The sequence below is a fragment of the Harpia harpyja genome, chromosome 9, assembly GCF_026419915.1.
Source record: "Harpia harpyja isolate bHarHar1 chromosome 9, bHarHar1 primary haplotype, whole genome shotgun sequence".
NCBI classification, from domain to species: Eukaryota; Metazoa; Chordata; class Aves; order Accipitriformes; family Accipitridae; genus Harpia; species Harpia harpyja.
In genome coordinates this window covers 25,743,799-25,766,187 of record NC_068948.1, presented here as the reverse complement: position 1 = coordinate 25,766,187, position 22,389 = coordinate 25,743,799, and the positions used below count along the sequence as shown (strand labels likewise).

The window sequence follows — 22,389 nt, the reverse complement described above, 5'->3', positions numbered from 1 at the left end:
AGAGGGCGGTTTGATGGGGATTGGGTATTAAATTAATAGATTGCTGTGACAGAGAGCTGTCTCATTTCCGGGGAAATGGATCTGAGATCTCTATAAAACTGCTCCTGTCCCAGGGATCTTCATTCCCTCCTCTTGTTTTCCTCTCAAGCTCAGGTAAGTCTGGCAGCATGGATGGATTTTCCTTCTTTGGGGACTCATTTCCCAGCAAGGGATGCAGAGCACAGGTTTAATGCAAACCCTGCTGCTGGGGTGTGGGGATGCTTGCAAGGTGGCAGGATGCATGGAGGGAGGCGAGGACCTGACTCGTGACTGGGCCAAGCCATGCTGCTACACCCAGCTGATTAAATCCTTGCTCGGTGAATGCAGGGCACTGCACCAGACCTGGGGGGTCTTCTGGGATCCTGCACAGCAGTGCTGGGGGTGGGATTGCAAATGGGGCAGGCACAGGGGCCCCAGGATGAGGGTGCTGGGGCAGTCAGGGTGGTAGGACATGCAGTAGCCCCAGACAGCTCCATTTTCCCCCAGGTCACCCTAAAACACGACAATGTGCTCCCGCCAGGACAAGGACCAGTGCCACAGGCAGGAGCGCTACACCTGCCAGAGCAGCGGAGGCTGCCACGGGAGCAGCGGTGGCTGTCACAGCAGCGGTGGCAGTGGCTGTCATAGCTCCGGCAGCGGCAGCAGCTGTCACAGCTCCGGCAGCACTGGTGGCTGCCACAGCTCCGGTGGCAGCGGTGGCTGTCACAGCTCTGGCAGCAGTGGCAGCTGCCACAGCAGCAGTGGCTCCAGCTGCCATGAGAAGCCACAGGTCCAGTGCCAGCAGCAGCAGCAGCAGCAGGTCCACCAGCTGCCCTCGCAGAAGCTGAAGTGATGGGGTGGCCCGCACACCCCGGCTCCAGCAGCAAAGGCCACACATGGACCAGCTCCCTCCGGCCTCCCCAAAGCTTTGCAAGCCCCAGGAGCTGCCTGGCTGCAAACCCTCTCCTCTGCCCTCCAGGACCATCGGTCCCTGGGGAAGGGGCATCACTTGTGGTTCCCTGCTGCCTCCGCCGGATGCACCAGGCTGTGCTTTGCCCCCATGAGGGGCCCATGAGACAATAAAGCATTAAGTTCCCAAGACCTCTCTTGTGTTGGCATTTCCTTAAACTCCTCGTCCTTATTTTCCATGCACACTATAGGGGCACAGCTGGATTAACAAACATGTTTGTGCCATTTGTGCAGATCTGGTTTCTCTCTGAACTCTCTTGATGGTCCGGTGACTGGCCACAGTCAGTGTGGATCATCCCTGGGTGCTCACCAGCTCTACTGTCCTCCGCCAGCCAGGATCGCCGGGTCCCAGGTGATGGGGAAAGCACAAAAACATCTCCCCATCTGTCCTGGGTTTGGCTGGGATAGAGTTAATTTTCCTCGTAGTAGCTGGTATAGTGTTATGGTTTGGATTTAGTATGAGAATAATGTTGATAAGACACAGGCGTTTTTAGTGGTTGCTAAGTAGTGTTTATACTAAGTCAAGAATTTCTCAGCTTCTCATGCCCAACCAGCAAGAAGGCTGTAGGAGCACAAGAAGTTGGGAGGGGACACAGCCAGGACAGCTGGCCCAAACTGGCCAAAGGGATATTCCATACCTTGTGACGTCATGCCCAGTATATAAACTGGGGTGAGTTGGCCTGGGGGGGGGCAGATCGCTGCTCGGGAACTGACTGAGCATCGGTCGGCGAGTGGTGAGCAATTGCATTGTGCATCACTTGTTTTGTATATTCCAATCCTTTCATTATTATTATTGTCATTTTTATTATTATTTTTATTATTATTTTTATTATTATTATTATCATTATTATTATTTTCTTCCTTTCTGTCCTATTAAACTGTCTTTATCTCAACCCATGAGTTTTACTTTTTTTTCAATTCTGTCCCCCATCTCACTGGGTGGGGGGACTGAGCAAGCAGCTGCGTGGTGCTTAGTTGCCAGCTGGGCTTAAACCACAACACCATTCCACAGCATGTCCTGCCTGGGCCCTATACCCAGGGTGTAGCACTGGTTGTGGGTATCCTTGGTGCCCCCAGACCCCCAGAGCTTTGCATTCCTGCCCCGTCCCCTTGGGGCTTCCCCACCATGACAGCTTTTTTTACGCAGCTTTGAGCAACCTCCTACCCAAGAGGGCTACTTGTGATCACCAGGCGGCTCATGAAAATCAGGCAGGCATTGTGTTGCACAGTTTTTATTGCTTTTTTATGGTATTACAACCATAGAAGAAGAAAAATAAGCCAAAAAAAAATTCCTTTTGGATATTTACAATGCATAAACATCACAGTTAAGATGGCTGATATATTAACCCATTCAGACAGGTAATGGCTGAAGGACCGGATCCTGCACTCATTAGCTTGAGAGGAATAAACTACTGCAGAAAACATTCATCCATGTAGTAAAGTGATCATAAAGCGAATCCTTGTCAGAAATTACATGTCTTCCCCTGACTTTCCAAACACTTGCAGATGGGGATATAAATATTACAGGCCTGGTAACTATCTGTAACATTTTTTTCCAGTGAAACTCAGGGTTTCTACCATCCCCCCCTTGCTATTAAAACAGCCTTGTTTTATTGGTTTATTTGTTGGGAGCAATGTTCTAACTGAGCATGGCCAAGGAAAGCAGTCGTATTTCCTCATCCTCTGGCCAGTCACTGTTGGTGGCATTTCTTTGCGCAGCTCTGTGCAGGTTAATTACGCAAAGACATAGGTAAAAACTTTCCATAAAATAAAAAAAATGAGGGCTGGGCTTCCCTTTTTTTAATGGAGAAGAAAGCCAGCAAGCTGCCCCAGCTGCATTTATTAGACTGAAACATCCTCATAAGTGTTGAGGTGCATTTTTGGTCCCCCCCCAAACCCATGGAAATTTTGCTGTTGACTTCAAATGAGCTGGAGATGAACTCCCAACCACAGACCTTTAATTTTCCCTGAAGAATTGCCAGTCTTTATTCGTTATTACTGTACAGCCTGAGTCAACTAATTGCATGGTTCATTCCAGCCCTATTGTCTAGTGATTTTTCACTTTCTACCCATTAAAAACAAAAGGAGCTCATGGAGGAAGGGGTTGATATGTCAGCCGTTGCTCTGCTGTTGTGTTCCTGAGAAGAAAACAGCAAATCTGTCCCCACCTGCCCCACCCCCCAGCCTTCAAGCTGCGTTTGCAAAGCACCCCAAAGAGACACCCGTGGAGCATCGGGACAAAACAAGAGACCCAGGGTTATTTTTGCCTCATGGAGGTAATACGTGGAGTGGGGCACTGTCTTCACATCTCCCCTGCCACTGGTGCAAGGGCAGGCGTTGCCTGCACCAGAGGAGTAGAGAGAGCCCAGAAGGTGACCATACCGTGCCCACACGTTGCTGGTGCCTCTGTCCGCCCACAGGGCAATTCAGGGATCCTACAGGAAAGGGAAGAAAACCTATGGGGGAATTCACCTGCAACTGCCCCAAAGCCCTGCTGAGGCTGCCATGCGCCCCCCGCCAGCCCCCATTTCCCCACCGCCTGCCCTGCAATACCTCTGCTTTGCACTAAGCTTGTGCCCGATAAGCTTGTGCAATTTTGTTGGAGTTATTAGAGCTGATTAAATACTCTCTGGGTCCCCATGGAGCTGGAGCTCAGCTCCTGGATCCACCCCATCCTCCCTGATGGATTGGGCTTGCTGGGACAACCACAAGGGGTAAAGCAGACCTGGGGAGCCACACACCACCTCAGGGTGACACTGGTCCCAAGGAAGGATCTGTCCCCACCTAATGAGGCAATGCAAATGCTGTCTGGGAGTTTCGCCTACTTGCCGCCCTCCCTGAGCTCTCACTTACCTGCTCATCTCTGTGCCCCAGGAGCAGCAGCAGATGCCCTTCAGTACACACAGGGTTTGGCAGAGCCCCTCTCCTTCTTGTTCATGGGCTCGGTGTCCGAATCCGGCAGGCTGGTGATGTATCTGTACTTGCTGGTGGGTGACCTCTGAGAGGACAGGAGCCCATCAGACCTTCCCAAAGGGGCAAGGTGAAGCGAGGGCTGGGTCCCTTTATTGCAAGGGCAGTGCAATGAAAAGGATAGTCGCAGCAGGCAGCGGAGGTTGCACAGAGCCCAATGCTAAGGTTTCATAGCATGGTATTACACCTGGATTTGCCCAGGGAGGAAATGAAGGCACAGCAGGACTAGGCACCCTTTCCTCACCCTGGACCTCCCCTTCCCTGCAGGAAAATGGGGACAGCTGGACCGGAAGGGGTGCACAGGGACTTTGCTGCCTTGCAATACAAACCCAAGGAAATTGCCCACAATGCTCAACCCCAGCAAAATTAAAGACTGAAGAGATCCAATTCCAACCCTGGGTGTGGGGTGAGTGTTGCAGGACCCCTCATAACCCCTGATGACCCATAAGTACCACCCCAGCACCTTTCCCATCCATCTTTGCAACCTTAAGCCCGTACAGTTACCTTGACAGGAGCAAACTCCTGCTGGATCAGCTTCTTGAACTCACTTCTACTGAATGGCTCAGATTTCTTCCTCTTCCTGGCATTGCCCTGGTAACTCTCCATCATGTCAGTGATAGCTTTAATGAGCTTAGACATGTCTCCAGTCCTGGAGAGGAGCAAAACTTGAGGACACAGCAAGGAGCAGGGGCAGCTTTGCCCGCAGGAAAACCGCCACGTTCCCTTCCAATAACTCAAAACATATTCAGTTCAGTTTCAGCCTTTCTAAATTTCTTTGCCAGAGGTAAAAAGAAACCTCCCTTTGCTGGATGCTAAAAGCTGGGCTGCCCACCGCCCTGGCTACTCTCGCAACTTTCACCTTAATTCACTTCATTTCTCCACTTTCCCATTCCCTGCTTAAATTAAAAGGACAGGGTTCCCTGTAGCCATCTCAGGCACTTGTTGGGTTGAATGAATCAGCTCTTGCAACTAAGTAAAGTGCCGTGTCTACACATGCACTGCACTTGGGGCTGGGCGGAGGGAGTCTGGGCAGCTAATCCTGTGCTTGTGTCTTTAGTCCCTGCTGCCCCAAGCCCTCCTGGGAAGGACAGGTTGCAAATTGGCCCTGAAAATAGAAAAGCTGATTTCAAGTACAAAAAGAAATGGTGGAGACTCACCCTGCTCACCTGCATCAACCAGCCGACGGGCGCAGATCGGACTGGTGGGAGCAGCTCTGTGCAAGCTCCTTGCAGGCTGCCGGGGAGTGGGTGGAGGGTGAGGATTTCTTCCGGTCAGTCCTGTTCTCTGGCTGCTTCTCCGCATTGCTGCACTTTCCAGGGAGCCTCCCTCATTATCCTTCCCCAGGGAGGATGTTTACCAGCACACCTGGGAAAGATGTATGTAGGTCAGCGTGCAGCTCTGCTCTCCGCGGGCATTGTTTAGGGACCTGAGGGGGGAGTGCAGGGTTTTGCACAGGGGTTTGCACTGGAGACGTCTCCTTGGATCAAAAAAAAAAGCTAACCAGATGTTCTCTTCATATATGAAAGTTTGCATTTAGCTTCCCCAAAAAGGTTTTTTTCCTTTACAGCCAAGGTGATTTGTGAGTTCGTGGGGCTTTGCAATGCCAAAGCTTTAAAAATGTCAGAGACAAAAAAACTTCCTGCAGAAAACATGGTTTTAATCTAATTTTTGAGGCTGTCCCTTATGTCTCATGTGGGCTGCCACTGGGCCTAGACTACATTCACATTTGTCCAGCTTGGACAACAGCAGCAGAGCTGTGGTTTCTTTCGCAAGAAAGGAGAAAGAGCACCGAGCTGCTTTTCAAACAGGGCAGCCTGCTCCAAAGAGTGACACCCCCAGTGAAGCCAGCCCTAGGTGGCCATGACCAACAGGGTTATGAGCTCCCTCCTGTGGGAGAGTCACTTACTATACATCTCGATGGGACAGGGACAGCCACCACCCATCCCAGTGGTATGGCCTCAGTGCCAGGCTGCATTTCAACCCCGATGGAGCAAACTGAGTTGTGCATGGGGCCAAGCTGCATTTCAGCCCCCATGGAGCACATCAAGCTGTGCATGAGGCCAGGCTGCCCCAGGGGTCCCAGGGGAAGAACAAAGCACAGGGGCTGTGGGGATGCTGCGGCGAGGCAGCCAGGGCAGGATGCCTGGCTCTTGGCCTGTTCTCTGTGTGGTCTCAGAGAAGTCAATGACCTCAGGTTTGCTTACCTGGAAAGGGGGTGTAACAAGCCCTCCCTGCTATGAAGGGTGTGCCAGCTTTCATTAAGGGCTCAGGCACTGTCCCAAGATTGCCAGATACGGTACGAAGCCAGATGAGATCACGCTCTACATCAGCCTTCCCAGGTGGCATTTGCAGGGCTGGGTTCATAGCAGCGTGTTTGGGAGAGGAGGGGTTGCTGCAGCCAACCTGTGCCACCCACGTACCACTGCTGACACCACCAGCGCGGCACAAGACATCTCTGCAATTAAGTGGGTTGTAAATGAGATGCAGACCATGGTCTAGAGCTAAATTTTACCCTGGCGCAGTGAGGCAAGAGGCAGCAAGTCACTGCAGGCCCTCTGCAGCAAGGGCTGCCTGGCACACGGATGCTTTTGGTGGAAGCCAGATCAGCCCAGGGGCTGCTCTCACAGCTTATGGTCCCCTGGAGCTGGAGCTTTTGGGAGAGCCCCAGCCCTGGGGGACTTGCTTCAGGGCTATATTTGGGATGGCCAGGCAACTGGGCACAGACAGCAGCACAATTTACCCTGCAACTTTTTGGGGTGCAGCCTTGCCAGGTTGCTTAGCACAAACTCCACAGAGAAACCAACATCCCCACAACATTTCTCCCACGAGCTGGAGCACCTGCTGCTCCCGGCCATGCCCTTGATGAAGACGCAGCCAAAGGAGTGTTTTCTCATGGGCTGGAGTCATGCCGATGGCCAAGTGCTCAGGGTTTAAGGCTTTATGTTGGCGGATCCCCATCTCTGTATGAACTATCATGGAAGAGCATCTCTCTGCCATGGGGATGGGGCATGTGGGAAGGACCCCAGGACCAGGGATGCTGCGGGGTGGCCAGGCATAGCCGTGCGGAAGCCACTGCACCAGGCAGGAAGCACTTGTGGAGGAGGATGGGAGGGCAACACATGGCAATGGCACCTACAACCACTGTACTCCTCCCTCCATCATTGCCGTTCCGATTAGCACACGTTCCCCCCAGGGAATGAGGGGAATTAGGAGGAAAATTGCTCTGAATCACTCTGAGCCAGTCCCTTCTGCCAGCTACTCCCTCCGAGCCTGCTGCTACCACGGTGCCATCCTGTGGCAGCACATCCTCATCCACAGCAGCGTCAGGCTGGCTTTGCTGGGCTCTAGGCATGGGTTTGCCCATGACGACGGGTCAGCTCCTGGCCGCATGCCTCACCGACACCCCAGGACCGACCAGTTTTACCTCATGGTGGCTCATCCCTATTGGCGTGTCTAGACTGATAACAAACACAATGCGCACAGTGCATCAAAGTCCCCAATTGCCACAGCGCTGGGCATTGCACAACCCTTCCTGTGTCAGCCACTGGGCCACTGACTCCGCGTGGAGGGGTCTGTGGGGTGTGAAGGGGGTCTGCAGCAGGTGGAGGAGGTCAACAGTGGGTGGAGGGGGTCCGTGGTGGGCAGGGGGACCAGGCAGGATGGGGATGCTGGGGCTGGGCTAGGTCACAGCTGGGAGGCACAGCTCAGCCCAGCTGGATTACATCCCCTCATTGCAGAGCTGTTCATAAAGCCCAGTCCTGTAGACTTTAGCCCTTTTTCTCCAGCCTGGGAGCTTTGGGAGGGGGTCAGCAGTGTGAGGAGCTGGCAGGGCCACCCCAAAGCTATTTTGATGGGACAGGACAGGATGGCAGTTGGGGGAGAGATAGTCCTTAGGCAGGGGCTAGGCTGGGACCCCTGGCAGGGTACGAATGCAAGCTGATGGCATTGCACCTCACTTGGGCAAAGCTCAGGGAGAGGGATGTGGGGTACAAGCCCCCCCAAACAGGGAAAGGAGGAGGATTTAGTATTTATCTGCATCCACCACTTGCCTGATGCTTTGAGCTATACACTGGAGGAACCACAGTGCTTCTCCCTTCTTCTCCCCGTAGGACACAGGTAAGAAGAGTTGATGTGGCAGTGTTGAGAAAGAAAGGAGCCCTTACCAGCAAAACTGTGTGGTGGCTTAAGCAGGGGTGTGTGAGAGAGGAGTTTTGGGTGTTTGCAAATCAGTGCGTGTTTTTGTTTCTGACACATAAATCAGTATAATCCTACTTATTGCAAAGAGCACTGGTGGGGTCGAAGTAGGGGATGTGATGAACAGGGGAGTCACAGGACGGGGCTCTGCCTGCGATTGATGGGCTCAGCCGCTGTGTCCCTGAGGTGCAATCCTGGGGAGCTGGGCAGGACCATGGGCTCCCCATGTTGCTCTGGGGGTGGTGGCCACCCAACAGCCTCGGGGGCACATGCCACCAGGTGGCAGCAGAAGCCTGGTCCTCAGCTTGGAGCTGTCGAATCCTGCTTTATAACCTGGGGGTGAAGGCAGGTGGGGCTGGGAGCTGCCCCCCTCCCCCCGCCCCTGCTTCGTGCTGCTGGTGAAGTGCTCCTGGGGCAGCAAGGCTGGAGGAACCCAGGTGCCATCCCCAAACGGGCAGCATGGCTGTGGGCAGCAGAGCACCTTGCCCATCAGCCTGAGCGAGCAATTCTTCTGCAGCACAGGATACAGCGCACTTGGGGTGTATCCAACACCTTCTTACTTGTGATGGTTTGGTGTCCCCTCTGTTCTGGGAGCTGTGAGCTCTGTTGGGATGAAAGTATGTGTATAGATTTGGAGACCACTCTGCTATTATGGGAGGACCCGCCGATAGCTTTTGCTTGCTTGTAGCCCTGTGTTGGTATCTGGGTCCTGCTGTGCTCAGGGTGTGTGGTGGCTCACTCTTTGCCACCTCCGGTGCGATGGTTCAACAGCCCCGGCGGGTGACACAACAGGAGTCCTGCACCCTGGGTTTCAGGGGAGTGTAAAGTCCCACTGTGTTGGCAAATATCCTGTTGCATCAGCACCGTGAGCTTCAAAGCTGGTTGCTGCCTGGATCCTGGGGGAAGGTCCCAGGGTGGTTTGTGGGTGCCCCCAGCACCAAGATTTGTGTGCTTGGCCCCTGCACAGGAGACCCCTCTGCTGCAAAGAACAGAAGGGCTGACCACTGACCAGCAGAGTGCTGAGCTCCTGAAAAGCTGATGTGCTGCAAATGGGACCTGAACCACCCTTGTCCTGAAAGCTGGGCATGTCCTTATGGGCCAGCCCTGGGGACAGCTTGGTTCTTGGAGGTGATGTGCTACTGCCCCAGCAGGATGATGGCGATGAACCAGCTTGGGTATGGGCCTCTTATCTGCTCCAGAGACCCTAAACTGCTGTAGGATGGGGTGCATGACCCATTTTGGGGTGCAGGATTGAGTGCTGGGTGCAGGATCTGGCTCCAGAAGGGACCTGCCACCCTGTGCAGGCTCTGGCAGAGCTGAGTGGACTCTGGTCCCTGCAGCGGATTTTACCTTGTAAGAAGGTGTTTGACACTTCAGATGTCAAAATTGACTCCAAAGGAAGCTGAAGCAACCCAGCCAGCAGGGGTGAAGCAAACTTGTGGCAGTCTTGTGTTAACCAGAGGGCTTGCTTCAGTGCTGCTGGATTGGGGAAGCTTGTGGCAGGTTCCTTCACAGAGCAGGGCGATTTCAGGGCTTTGACTCACCCTTAGGAAATCACAACTGTTCCTTTTTTCCCCCCTCTAAAAGGCATTTGCAAATCAGTAGCCAGGTTCTAAGTATGCATGAAAGGAGGCTGCTCAGCAGCATCATAGGCATTTCCAGCCACCCACTCTGGAAAGCAGCTATTAATAACAGACACCTCCTCAGTGCAAACATGGGATGCTCTAAGTGAGGAGTTGGGATTGTTCTCAGGTCTTCTCCACACGAAACCCAGTGGCCAGACCTCACTGCTGGCTGTAACACTAAAACTAAATGCATCCACCCCCAGCCCCCTTCCAGCCCCATGTCAGGGCCCTGCAGAGCAGAAGTGCCCTAAAAAGCGTGCTCATCCAGAAGACAGTGCTCATCCATCCCCATCCTTTCTTCCAGCTCTTGCCTACCACCACAGGTCAGTCCTAGGAGACATGCAGAGTGTTTTCAGGCCAAAATGTTGGGGTTTTTTCTAGTTGGAAATGCAAAGGCCTGTCAAATTATACTGCCTTCCCTCACCTATGGAGCACATTATAATATGAGTATCGTGAGCACCCACTGCAATGAGCCCTGCCCTCCCCAGGCATTCACCTCGCCCCTGAGAACCTGCAGCCTGTCTCCAAGGTGGATTTGCCTGGTTTAAAGTCATGCTGGGAGAGAGAGCAAGGTGCAGGACTTGCCTTGAGGAAAACCAGTGCAGACACACAAAAGAGTTTTGACAGCCTCAGGGCAAATCTTTATTTGGCAGCAAAACCATCACACTTGAAGGAAGGAAAAGAGGGAGGTGGGTGGAGAGGGATGGAGAGGAGAAAGCCAGGGGCTGCAAGCACTGCATGGGTGCCTTCGGCCTGGGACCACAGCCCACCTCAGTGGTGGTGTTGGTGCTGGTGTTTGTGTTGCTGCTGCTGGTCCTCAACATCGTGGAGGTGTTCGTGGGTGGCAATGGTAACACGGACGATCAGCAACATCACCTCGCAGAAGCTGATCTGTGCATCCTTGTTGATGTCAAGGTCCTTCATGATTTCATCAATGGTGGCCTTGTTTTTCACATGCTGCAAAGGAAGGGACAGGGTGAGGGCAAAGTCCTGTCATCCACGGCTCAAGCCTCTCCCCGGCCTCGCTGGGACCCTCATGTGTGCCAGGTCCCCAGTGGCCAGGTGCTATGAGCGATTTCATCCTTGTGTCATCATCACCGATTGCTTTGGGTACAGCAGTGAGTCACCTGCAGCAATAAAGCAATCAGAGGGCAACAAGCTAGCATCACTGCAAGGACACCATGCAACGTGGAGACCGATGAAGGCAGCAGTGTTAGGTCAGCCACAAACCTCTCCTTTAGCGTGTTGGATTAAAAACGCTTTACTTTCTGCTTTATCAAAGTGAGTTACAAAAAAAAAAAAAATTGACTTTTTGGCTGATATTTCTGACATCATTGCTCCTAGGTGGCAAAGGAACTCTCAGGCAATATGACCCTGATTTTTGCAGGTAAGGTGATGAGGGTAAATAGCTGGCTGCAGGTTCACTCAGACCTGTGTGGGTTTCCTTCATCTGTCTACAGAGCATGTCTGGAAAGTGGCAGTTGGACAGGGAGAGTCTGGGCAGGAGAGCAGAGTAGGAAGGGGGTGAATCCAGGTCCCAGAGATATTCAGGCAATGGGGCCCAGCCCAGCTACCTCCCCATGTGGGCCACAAGAAACCCTGCTTTGACTCCACTCACCTTCAGATAGTTCACCAGCTGCTTCTCAATCAGGAGCTTCAGCTCCTTCTTGGTCAGGGTGTCTCTGTCCCCTTCCCGCCTTGAGTACTGGTGGAAGACATCAATGATGACATCCATGGCCTTCTCCAGCTCGGAGAGTGGTTCCTGGATCTGGGAGGTCTGAAGAGAAACCATTACACTGAATAATGTCAGGAGCCACAATAGATGAGCAAGTCTGATGTAAACCAGTGAGGCTCTGGTACAGCCACCTGCTTCACACCAGATGAGGATGCAGTCTGGTTTTGTTCAGTCATTCTTTTTTGGGATATGTCTGAGCTGTTTGTTTTGAGTTTTCTCTTATCTACAAGCCAAAGGAGACTGAAGGGTGTTGCAGCCTTTGCCTGCTTCTGCTCTGGGATGTGCAACTACAGATAATAACTGAGAGTTGATTTCCCTCCCCTCCAAATGTGCCTTCTGTAAGTCAGGCACTGTTGGAGCAAGGCTCCCAAAATAGCTGGTGGCACTGCAAAAACCTCCGTAGAGATACAGAGTATGAGATCTGATGTCCAGAAGCCCTTTCAGTGGTTGGACTGCGCTGTGAGGAACCTCTTCCAGGAGGAGACATCTCTCCTTGTGGGTTGTGCTCAGGTGAGCCTGAGTGGAGATGGTTATCCTCTGCCAGCAACTGATGGCAGCTCACATGGTGAGGAGAGGCTCCCTAAGGGTTCTTGCACCTCCAATGGCCCAGCCAGCACCTGGAAGAGAGCATGAAGACCTTAAATGCCCATGTCACATTAGACTTGCCTTGCTCATCTTGACAAAGTAGTGAGATCCCCTCAGGCTGGAGCGGGGCTGGTCCCAAGCACGGCATCTCTTATAGCCTGACCATCCGCCTGTGCCCCTCCACCAGTTGTGAAATGTCTGTTTCACCCAATTCCAGTCCATCTTCATGACATACTTGTACATTGCTTAAGGCTCCAGGGTAGTTCCTTAAAAGGGGTGTCTGTGGCTTTTCCCGCAAGGTCGGTGTGTCATGTGCTCTGGCTGGGTGGCAGGAGGTGGTCAGGGCACAGCTGTGTCCCTGTAGCTGGGTCCCCTTCACCCCTTCCACCTGGCAATTGGGGCTGAAATTCTCCAGCTCTCAGTGGAAGTCCATTCCCCTTTGCTGCTTCAATTTCACCTGTTTTACTCTCATTTATAGAAATGTCTTCATGCTGCAAGACAAAGGGGACCCACAGCATCATGCCTGCCCTTCTCCAATGAGTCAGCACTGCTTGGCCCTGTAGCATCCCCATCCTTGCAGACCTGGTGCACACAAGCACTGCATGGTCCAGTGCACCCAAAGGCATCCCACTGTGTAATTGCTTCACACAGCCCAGCACTGACAGCATGGCCAGGGTTGCCTTCATGACACAGGGACAGAGCTGGTGCTGAGGGCAGTGCCCCAGTGCTGGGGGACCATCCCCTGCCTGCAGCAAGCAGCTTTTTATGAAAGATGAATAATACAGGGTGGGTTCCCAACCTGGCGGGGCTCCCGGAACTTCATTTCATCTCCTCAGGTTAGCAACAGCCAATGCCAAGGGTGGTTTCTCCCCACCCAAGGTATGCTCTGAGCTGGGGAGACCAGGTGTGGCTGAAAGGTGTGTTTTTAATTTTTAGGACTGTGTCCTCGCTTTGTCACTGCTTTTTTTTGTTGTTTCTCAGTGTTGCAGAGACCCAGCACAGGCGCTTTGCCTCAGAGCAGCTAAGATGAGGAGCAAAACAAGATTTTCCAGTGCTTCTTCATTAAAATGCTCTGCCTGCTGATTCAGCTGACTTGTTTGGGGGTTTGTTTAACCTGCCAAACATGACACTAATCTCAGACACAAAGTGGAGGCCAAAACATGGCCATGGACAGGCCTGGGGCAAACTCCAGGACCTCCAGATGAGCTGACATGGAGCAGCACTGTGCAGGCACCTGCTTGGGGATGCAGCCCTGGTCCACACACAGTGGCCACTGGGACTCCTGCCCTCACTGGTGGGGGTGCACTGCATTTCACAACAGGAGTGCTTGATGCACAAAACAGCTGGAGAAAGGCTGGAGCGTTTCACAACAGGGTGTCAGGGACCATCTGCTCAGTTGCAGAATTTTGCAGCAATTTCAGGAAAACGTACTTTTGGTCATTTTATCATCCTGGAGGTGGGGAAGAGCAAGGATAGGTTACAAGGTGTGGGTTGTGGCCAGGGATTTCCAAAGAGGGATGGTGGCTAGGACCCTCAGATGTGCCCACCAGGCAGCAGGGATGAGACCCCAGGTATTTTGTTTTTAAATGCCAGTGCAATCACTAAAGTGACCAGGGAGCCTGTGTATTGCTCAGGGTCACAGGAACATGTGCTAGTACAACTTTTTGCCTGGCTCTGCAGGTCTCCTTGCAGAGGGAGCCTCCCTGTCCAGCTGTGCTTGTAAGCCATGCCAAAGTGGCTGCAGCAAGCTGCAATCCTGGCCCCAAGGCCACTGGGGTTGAGCAAGCCCCTGCTTGCTGGAGCTGCAGAGGTGAAGGAGTGGGAAGCAAGTATCAGGTGGCACGCAAGCAGCCCAATAGCCATGGCAAGCAAAAGGTCTGTTTTGTGGTTGGTTGTGCCCTGAGGACCTGAGCCCTGACAGGGCACCCCATGCTTGACAATGGTTGCAAAACTCTTTCAAAATACATGTTTACAGGCAAGTGGCTGGCTGATGTGGGAAGAGGGCATGGCAGGGTTTGTCGCTATGAGGTTTGCTGTGTTTCACAGCAGGTTTTAGTCCAGATCAGGACAGGACATATGTTCTGGTTGCTAGATGTGGTTTTAGCTTGGGGGAGCCAGGGGACAAACTCTGAGCCCTGGCTCCTGAGCACTTTTGAGCATCATCAGACCAGCGATGCTCCAGCTGCCACCTGGCAGGAGCAGCCACCATGGGAGCTGGGGCAGCCTAGAGGTTTTCCCATCCCGGAGCCACAAGGGTAAGGATTTCACAGTCCTTTAGCTTGAGCCAAAAAGCATTCACATCTGTCTTAGCCATATCAAACAGCTATAAACTCAGCTGCTTGGCAGGCACCACCTTGGTCCAGCCCAAAGGGAGCTGAGCCCCAGCTCTGCTGCCTGCCCAGGCACAGCACAACTGCTGCAGGGTGCTGGACCCTCTCTAAGCCCTCCTGTAGCTCTGGCAGATTGCAGGGCTGGATCTGGCCATTGCACTTGACCTTCCTGCTTGTGCTGCAACATACAAAGTGTTGCTCTTGCTTGTGCTGGGGCAGCTACCTGCTCAGTCCCATGGGGTGGTGGTGCCTGAGCATTTGGTGAAGAGCAGAGCTGCATTACAGTGTATTTAGTACCCAGAAACAGTTTGTTGGTGCTGAAATACATCTCCCAGATGGCTCAGCCAGGGACAAGATCTTTGTGCCCTGCTGGAGCCCATCAGGGTTTTGGTGAGAATATTTTACTGGTGGAAAACTGTGAGATGGAAACCATCTGGGCTTTTCACCTTGGCTGGGTAGCAAGTGATTCAGCAGGGCTGGGAGGGAGCACTCCAGATGACTTGTCTGCATGGGAAATATCTGAAATTTGAGTTTTCATTGGGATTTAGGGATAAAATTTTAAAACTCAGAATTTCCCACAAACTAGAAGCTATATATACAGATAGGGGAAAAAAAAAATACACATGGAAGTTACTAAGAGCACCCTGGCTTGTTCTTGTGGTAAAGGCTGTGTTCTGTTGTGAACTGCTGTTGTCATGGGTATTAATGCATTTTTCCTGCTCATGGGTGATTCTGCATCCAGAGAACACACTTGGCATGGCCGAGGTGAAAAAGCTGGATGAGGATGGGCAAAATAGGAAGTGCTTCCCCAAGCTAGGCTGGCTCAGCTCTTCCCAGTCTATGCAGAAAAATTCCTCTGACAGGGAAAACATCTAATACAACTGCAATACGTTGCAGTGGATGGCAATGCCTTGCGCTGGTCTTCTGGTGATTAATACCTTCCAAGCCCATCAGTCCAGCCCTCTCAGCTTGGACCAGACACTGAGCAATACAGCTCTCTCCCACTCACCACATCTCAATCATAAGCCTCTTCCTTTTGGGGTTTTTGGGGTGCCTCATTTAGGCAAGCCTTTATCCCACAGCTCCAGCAGGACCATGCATTTGCTGCAGCTGGTGCCCACCCTCCCCATCCATGAGATGGGATAGGAAGGACTCAGTGAACTTCAAGTGATGCTTTATTGTCTCACAAGCATGACTGATCCAAGCAGACAGAAAGCAGCCAGAGCACAATTCCTACAAGCAACTCCTTCTGAGTTTTACGTGGGTCGTGCACTGAGACTCAATCCTTGTCTGGTATACAGCGGTCATCCCGGTGGCTGATGCGATGGGCATCATCGGTCAGCTTGGCCAAGATGATGGTGAACTCCTCAAAAGTCAGCTCACTGTCCTTATTTAAGTCTGTCTCTTCAAAGAGTTTCCTCAGGTATTCACGTTTGTTCCTGTCCTGAAATTGGGGGACAGGACATGTGTTAGCATGGCTCCTCCCTGGGCTGCACACCCACTGGTGGATACCGAGCCAGTTTTATTCTTGCAAGCCCTGGGAAATGTTTGGAAGCCACAGGATCATTGTGACCCTCTCCTACCTTGCAGTCAGCCCCTAGTTAAAACCCCAGATGGATAGGCTCTTGTCCCAAGCTCCTTTGGCTGCTCCATACCCCTGCAGTGGCAGGAAGGATGAGCACGGGTGGCCCCACAGTACATGAACAAGCTGGGTCTGATCACAGAAACCCACTCTGTGGACCACAGCCATGGTGGGGTCTGCACCCTATTCCCACAGGAACATCCAACCTCAGCCTCATCCCTGCCACAACCCCTCCAGGGAGCACAACACAGCTCCTGAGGCACTCACGCAAGCTTGTAGAAAGGTCGGTGCCTGCTCAGTCAGCAGTGTCCTGAAGTCGTTGAAGTTGAGGAGGTCAAGCTGGCCCTCCCGGATGCTGTAACGGTGGTAGACATCCACAATGGTTTTCAGGGCCATCTCCAGTGTGCAGTTTCCAGGGAACTGCTGAGTCTCAGGAAGGGTGGCGGTGCTCTGGGTGCTTGCAGACATGGCTGAGCTCTTGAGGTACCTACAGAAAGTGCGTGGAGAAACCTCAAAGCCATGAGATGCATCAAAAACCAGGCACCCCGCACCATGCTCTTGGGCCCCACCCCAGGCACCCCAAGGGGGGGTTGCATGGCACCTCCCCAGCCTAGCAGCAGATCTGTACCAGGAGCCTCATCTCACCAGGGCTGAGCAAGCCAGCAGCACCCAGCATGCCTGGGAGCAGTTGGTAGCTCCTTGGCGCCGAGCAGGTAATAAGTGGTTTTAGGAATATCACTGTTTTACAGCATTGTCCAACCGTCTCCAATTTTAGCTTCACCCAAGAAGCAGCTTGTTCTTACTGACCTGGAGGCATTTGTCAGGCAAGTTAGACAAACCCATCAGGCTGTAGTTGCGTATCTGTACCGTGCCACTGACAGCAAGGATGGCTTTAAGGCAGGGAGCACAGTTCAGGTATGGGCTCCATTGCAGCCTCTCCCTGACCTCCTCCTCTCTCTCCGAATGTCCCTCTCCTCTTTGGGTGGGAAACCCTTTTCACTGCAGACATTGAGCACAGAGACCCTGTTCTCTGGTGGGTGCCACCATGCAGGTGACACCCGCAAAGGGCGCTCTCCTTGCCAGTGGAATCAATTACAGCTCCACTAAAGATGGCACAGAAATGCCATTAATTTATACTTGTACTGTCATCAAAACCAGCCTCCTACCCTGCCCCAAGTAGAAAGCATCACCCTGGAATAAAACAGGCATAGGGCATGAAGTGCCATATTCAAAATTGCTTCTCCCTCATCTTATTTCCTGCAAGAACCATTGCAGTGTTACTTACCCTTGTCTCCAAGGAGGGTTTGCAGATGATGGGTCTGTTGCAGTGATCCAAGAGCCTGGGCAGCCCTTTTATACATGTCTGAGGTCCTCTTTCATCAGAGATGCTGACACACCTGCTGCAAGCAAGAGCCTGAGTTAGGATTTCCCGTACCTGGAAATTGCAAGGTGGGAACTTCTGAACCCCTCCCCATCTCATACCTCTGCACATAGTTCCTGGTTACACCCACCGGGTTTTGGAAATGCTGCCCTTCCACCCCACCATCACCTCTGACAGGGCTGAGCTGCTTGCATGCTGGGCAAAGAATGGGAAAAACACTGGATGTACCATCACACCTTAACGTGAGCATAAAGGGCAGGTCCGTCTTGGCAGAACTTGCCAAAACTTTGCAAGTTCTGCAACGTACTGAAAATTTTATGCGCTCTCATGCCAATGTAGAAGAAAGATGGGCTGTTTCAGAGAGATGTGGATAACTTTGTCCCTTCGTTGTTTTTAATGTGATCTCTCTGTTTTCTATGATGCTAACTGGTTGAACACTAACAAAGATGAAGGCAGCATCTACCTTTTAAGAAACTGTTTTCCAGGGTATTTTCCATTACTTTCTATTTTCATGTCACTTGTACCAGACCTTTCCTCTTGCTCCAGAAACTTTGTGGAGGAAACTGGGCATAAAACAAGAAGAAAATCTGAGGTCAGAGTCTTTACTGGCTGGAGCATTAACTAGCAAGTGTTTTGCAACAGTCACCTCTGTGCCACCCATCTTGCACTAGCAGAACAGGTACTAGAAGAATGAAGAGACTAGAAAAAGATGTAAAAATAAAACAATAGATTCCAGGAAGAGGGTAGGAACAGAAAAACAAAAGGGTAACCATTCCTGTTTGAGTATGCTTCTTGCATGTCCCAGGGGCAGTATCAAGAACTGTTGCATGAGTTTTATTCTGGTATCCCTGACTCACTTTATTGCTTTTTTTGTTTTCCTGCTCTACTCATCAGAGACTGTCAACAGTCCAAAACTGCATCCTCATTCCCCAGCTGGCCTCGCAAAGCATCAGCTGAGACTGGTTTTTGCCCTGTGCACTTGCATAGTCCCCATGCAGACAGACCTGTGGACTCTGAATTCCCATCTTTCACAGCCATGTTCCCCAAAACCTGCAGGGGAGGCAGCTCGCAGTGCCCAGCCCCACGAGGGGAGTGATGAGCAACTGACAACCTGGGTGCCCTGGCAGGACAGTGAATAATGTCTGCCTCTGGGGGACAAAGCCTCCTCACCAGTAGCAACATTGTGGAGCCAGAGAGTGATCACCTGTGTCATCAGGTGCAAATAACCATGCAATAGCCCCATGCTTCCTTTCGTGGCTCGGTTTCACATGTGACAGGCTTCTGATTTCAGCTGATGTTGGAAATGTCAGAGCCTCCTGAGCCTAAGGGTTTCCCACTCAGTGCAGTCACTGGCAGATAAATGAGCTCTTTTCTGCTCATGTATCTGCTCCCCAGGAGCCTGCAGTGGCTTGTAGATGTGCTGTGACCTGGGGTGCTGTTGCCTCACGCTAACAAAAACATCCAACTTCATTGTGCAGAGTTAACACCAGCTCTCCAGAGCCCCTCAGCCTCATTCTTTGCTGTGTCGGGGCTTGCAAGATAAGTGCTGGTTGCTTTGTGGGTTGCAAAAGCATTGCGCATACCCCCAGGATGCTGCATCCCCAGGTCCAGAGCAGGGTCTTGGCAGCCATCTGGGGAAGGAGCCCCTGGCTGTGCTTCACCCTGGCATGTCCTGGAGCTGGTGTGAAGAGGGGCCAGGAGAACCAGGGCTGAGGATGCTCTTGTGCAGCCACTGGCTGCCCCTTCCCAGGAACCTCCCCAGTGTGATGGGGTGCTACACACCCCACCATCCACTGAGGTGAAAGGTGCTGGGGCCAACCACCCTGTGCAGGGAACCCGCTGAGCCTTGGGAAGGCAGTGGGAGCATGCCAGGGTCTGATATGCTTCAGGACAGGGAGCCTGCACAGCCTGTGCTGCTCAGCTGCGACCCAGTAGCCCTGTTGTCCTGGCTTCCCGCTCTGCAGGGAGCAGGGTCCCCCCATGCCACCTTTCCTTTCCCATTGCTTCTCCAGTTCAATAGGCATTTAACCCCCCCACAGCCACATGCTAGATGCATATTGCATCCTCCCTGGAGACAACAGGACACGTAATACAGCTGCATTTGGTGCTTGAAGAAAAAAATTTTATTTCAATGCCATAGGCAGAAGAAGACAGCAAAGCTTTGGTTACAGGTTTGTCTGTGCTTGCGGACAAACAGAAGGGATGATGCTGCTGGAAGAGCACAATCCCATGGGCACAGTCACCCTGAGAACTGCTTCACTTGTGGGGGCCATGGCTGTGGTCCTGGCCGTGACTGTCATCTGGATGCTGGTCGTGGCTGCTGTGACACTGGTGGGACCTATTGTGGGCATCAATGACTACGAGATTCAGCGTGGTCAGGAACTCAGTGAACTTCAGGCGACCATCATGGTTGTGGTCTGCTCTGGCAAAGAGCTTGCTTATATAGTCATCGATGGACGTGTTAGGCTGCAGCAGGACAAACATGAAAAAGAGTCAGCCTGAAGCACAGCAGGGTCACCCTGACAGCCTACAGCTACAGCACAAGGCTCACCCAGCAAGGATTGCACAGTTTCAGGAAAACCCTAGAAAAACTTTCCCTCCCCTTTGGGAGGTTCTCAACCACCCACACGCCCCAAGGAGGCCACCCCTTCTGCAAGCTCTCAGCAGCTTTAGGAGAGCTGGGCCATGCTCGGCTCTTACCGGCACAGTGTTGTAGAGGAAGGGTTTGGCGGTCTCCTTCAGCAGCTTTGAGAACTCAGTCTTGCTCAGGTAGTCATCTATGGGGCACTTCATGGCATACTGGTGGTAGATGTTGATGGCACACTCCAAGGCGAGCTCCAGGTCGGTTTTCATCTTGCTAGGAAGGGACAGGCAGCAAAACATTTAAACCCCATCAGAGGAGAAGGACTGCCCTCTCCTCCAGGAGCCCCAGCCAGGCTTTGGCTGCCTGGCATGGTCGGGCTCATCCCGGTGGCACTTCGAGCAGCATGAGGCCTGAAACCACCGTTTGGCAAGGACCTACTTACCTATGAGCAGTGCTGGGGCTGACTTCTGCAGATGGCGGTGCACGGGAGGAGAGGAGCAGTGACAGCACAGTGGAGGCAAGGTGTCTTTTATACTCTCCCTGAGCTAAGATTTGTGACAGCCTCAAATTTCCTTCGGGGCAATAACCCTGGGAATTGTGCAAGGCTACGCAGCACGCCCAGGTGGCGATTTCTTGCCTGGCTCCAGGAACTGGCTGCTCCCACTGTTGATGAGGGAGGGGACACACCAAACTCGTTAGGGCAAAACAAGGAAACACCAAAAGAGACATTTGCAGGGAACCAGCATTTGGGGTCAGTGATGGTGCAGGGGCTTTCCCAGGAGCTGGGACACTCGTGCGGAGTTTGGGGGTCTTTGCAGAGATGATGGAAAAGGAATTTTTCCAGATCACACGAAAGGTGCTGGGTGACGGTTTCCAGTGGGATGATGCTGGTTTTTCCCAATGGTGGATGTGGTTCATCAGTCCTGTATCTGCCTTGACAATGTTGAATTTCCCTGGAGGTGTGCTGCATGGGTGCTGGGGGATGGCCAAAGCATCTCACCCCCCAGACACCTCTCCAAAATCATGAGCAGCGTTCCTCCTGAATCATTTCTTAATGGCTAGCCAGGAAGCCAAGAAAGACATTACAAATCTGGGCATGCCAGCATGCCGGAAACCTGCCTGCCAGTCTTAGGAGGTGGTGTTTCCCAGCAGCTGTAATTGCTTCCTGACGATAACCGAGGTCATTGGCAATTGCTGCCTATTCCCAGTTGTTGGGGGTATGCTGCCACATGGATGACCCCATGGTGTTCCCATGGCCTGGCACGGGCTGCTAAACTCTGCGTGTCTTGGGGGGAAAGACAGTCGGGGGGGCTGGTGAGGGGCTTGTGCCCGAGAATGCCCAAGCCCTTCACCACAAGTCTGTTCTTGGTGGGACTGGCACAGCAAAAAACCTATGCTAGCCATTAAGGCTTTTAGGACATGGGAAGGACAGTGGTGGTGAAACATCTCCCCATCAGCCTCTTAATTCAGGAGCATGAGGAACTGGTGCCAGAAAAAGCCTAAATTGCAAAAGAGTGAAACAAAGGAACTGATTGTATGATGGAGGGAGACAGGCACGTCCTCCCCAGGAAGGGGAGCCACACATGGCTGATCAGTGGGACACGGGTGCACCGTTGGCAAGACATAATGGGACACACATGGGCAGGCATGAAGGGATATGCCTGTGCCACATGGGGAGGTGGGAGGAGACACGCATGCGCCGTGGGTCCTCATGCTGCCATTCGCTACCCAACCTGCCACGGAAGCCACATGCCCACGCACCAGATGCTCCCAGCACATGCCCTGCCTTGGGGCCTGGCTGCTGTGCCATGGCAGCCCACGCTCCAGTGCAAGAGCTGCCGTGGGTTGTTGGTATCTGCTCTGCGGCCAAGTGCAGCTGCGGGGCCAGGAGTGTTGGTGCCGCAGGGACAGGACCAGTACAGCCCCAAGGGCATGGCAGCAGGGCGGTGACAGGGGTGTGGATGGATGCAGGCAGGCTGGGATGCCTGTGAACAGCATCATGCCAGCTTCAAATATTCACAGATCAGGCATAAAAAGGACCAAGGGCTTGTAGGGGGTGTCCCTTTCACCTGCCTCTGGGATGCAGGTGCGGTCAGCCACATTCTCAGGTGTTTCACTGAGCCTGGAGGGGTGGTTACTTTTTTTTTTCTTCCTAATATTGATGCTCAGGTGAGCACTGGATCTCAGAAGCTGGGGTTTGTAGAATAACCCCTACACTCTCTGTTTGGGGGAGCAGGGGGATAAGCTTCAATTCCAGTCTCCTGGCAAACCAGACCTTGCAAAGCCAAGGGTGCAGTGCCTGGGTGGGAGTCCCGGGCAGAAGAACAGGCAGAGCATCACCAGCACCCAACAGGATCCGTCTGCTGGGACATGAGCACTGGGTGCAGCCCCTTGCTGAGTCCCTCCCGCCCACCCC

The 22,389-nt window shown here is 52.7% G+C and overlaps 4 protein-coding genes across 4 annotated transcripts; 1 reads left to right on the top strand and 3 right to left on the bottom strand.

Annotated features, from left to right (window-relative positions):
* LOC128146088 (loricrin-like) lies at nt 1–1,119 on the top strand. Its single transcript, XM_052797179.1, has 2 exons — nt 1–153; nt 526–1,119. Exon 2 carries the CDS (start codon nt 545–547, stop codon nt 869–871), a length of 327 nt encoding a protein of 108 aa, XP_052653139.1. The 5' UTR covers nt 1–153; nt 526–544; the 3' UTR covers nt 872–1,119.
* A 9,272-nt stretch (nt 1,120–10,391) lies between these two features.
* LOC128146584 (protein MRP-126-like) lies at nt 10,392–12,353 on the bottom strand. The gene is made up of 3 exons (XM_052798050.1): nt 12,178–12,353; nt 11,395–11,553; nt 10,392–10,733 (listed from the first exon to the last, which is right to left on the bottom strand). The coding sequence occupies exons 1-3, from the start codon at nt 12,337–12,339 to the stop codon at nt 10,548–10,550; spliced, it is 507 nt and encodes a 168-aa protein (XP_052654010.1). The 5' UTR covers nt 12,340–12,353; the 3' UTR covers nt 10,392–10,547.
* A 3,230-nt stretch (nt 12,354–15,583) lies between these two features.
* Nucleotides 15,584–16,498, bottom strand: LOC128146142 (protein S100-A8-like). The gene is made up of 2 exons (XM_052797283.1): nt 16,276–16,498; nt 15,584–15,870 (listed from the first exon to the last, which is right to left on the bottom strand). Exons 1-2 carry the CDS (start codon nt 16,474–16,476, stop codon nt 15,706–15,708), a joined length of 366 nt encoding a protein of 121 aa, XP_052653243.1. The 5' UTR covers nt 16,477–16,498; the 3' UTR covers nt 15,584–15,705.
* A 2,997-nt stretch (nt 16,499–19,495) lies between these two features.
* Nucleotides 19,496–20,580, bottom strand: LOC128146271 (protein S100-A7-like). Its single transcript, XM_052797509.1, has 3 exons — nt 20,416–20,580; nt 20,090–20,246; nt 19,496–19,855 (listed from the first exon to the last, which is right to left on the bottom strand). The coding sequence occupies exons 2-3, from the start codon at nt 20,240–20,242 to the stop codon at nt 19,646–19,648; spliced, it is 363 nt and encodes a 120-aa protein (XP_052653469.1). The 5' UTR covers nt 20,243–20,246; nt 20,416–20,580; the 3' UTR covers nt 19,496–19,645.
* Between the last annotated feature and the right edge of the window lie 1,809 nt (nt 20,581–22,389).

Excerpts from the sequence above, each read along its gene's own strand:
- LOC128146142 (XM_052797283.1), bottom strand. The coding sequence starts at position 16,476 with ATGTCTGCAAGCACCCAGAGCACCGCCACCCTTCCTGAGACTCAGCAG. Across the intron at positions 15,871-16,275 it reads CGACCTTTCTACAAGCTTGC|GACAGGAACAAACGTGAATA; the intron begins GTGAGTGCCTCA and ends CCCCAATTTCAG.
- LOC128146271 (XM_052797509.1), bottom strand. The coding sequence starts at position 20,242 with ATGAAAACCGACCTGGAGCTCGCCTTGGAGTGTGCCATCAACATCTAC. Across the intron at positions 19,856-20,089 it reads TCCTCTACAACACTGTGCCG|CCTAACACGTCCATCGATGA; the intron begins GTAAGAGCCGAG and ends GTCCTGCTGCAG.
- LOC128146584 (XM_052798050.1), bottom strand. The coding sequence starts at position 12,339 with ATGTACAAGTATGTCATGAAGATGGACTGGAATTGGGTGAAACAGACA. Across the intron at positions 11,554-12,177 it reads ACTTTGTCAAGATGAGCAAG|ACCTCCCAGATCCAGGAACC; the intron begins GCAAGTCTAATG and ends GTTTCTCTTCAG. Across the intron at positions 10,734-11,394 it reads AGCTGGTGAACTATCTGAAG|CATGTGAAAAACAAGGCCAC; the intron begins GTGAGTGGAGTC and ends CTTCCTTTGCAG.
- LOC128146088 (XM_052797179.1), top strand. The coding sequence starts at position 545 with ATGTGCTCCCGCCAGGACAAGGACCAGTGCCACAGGCAGGAGCGCTAC.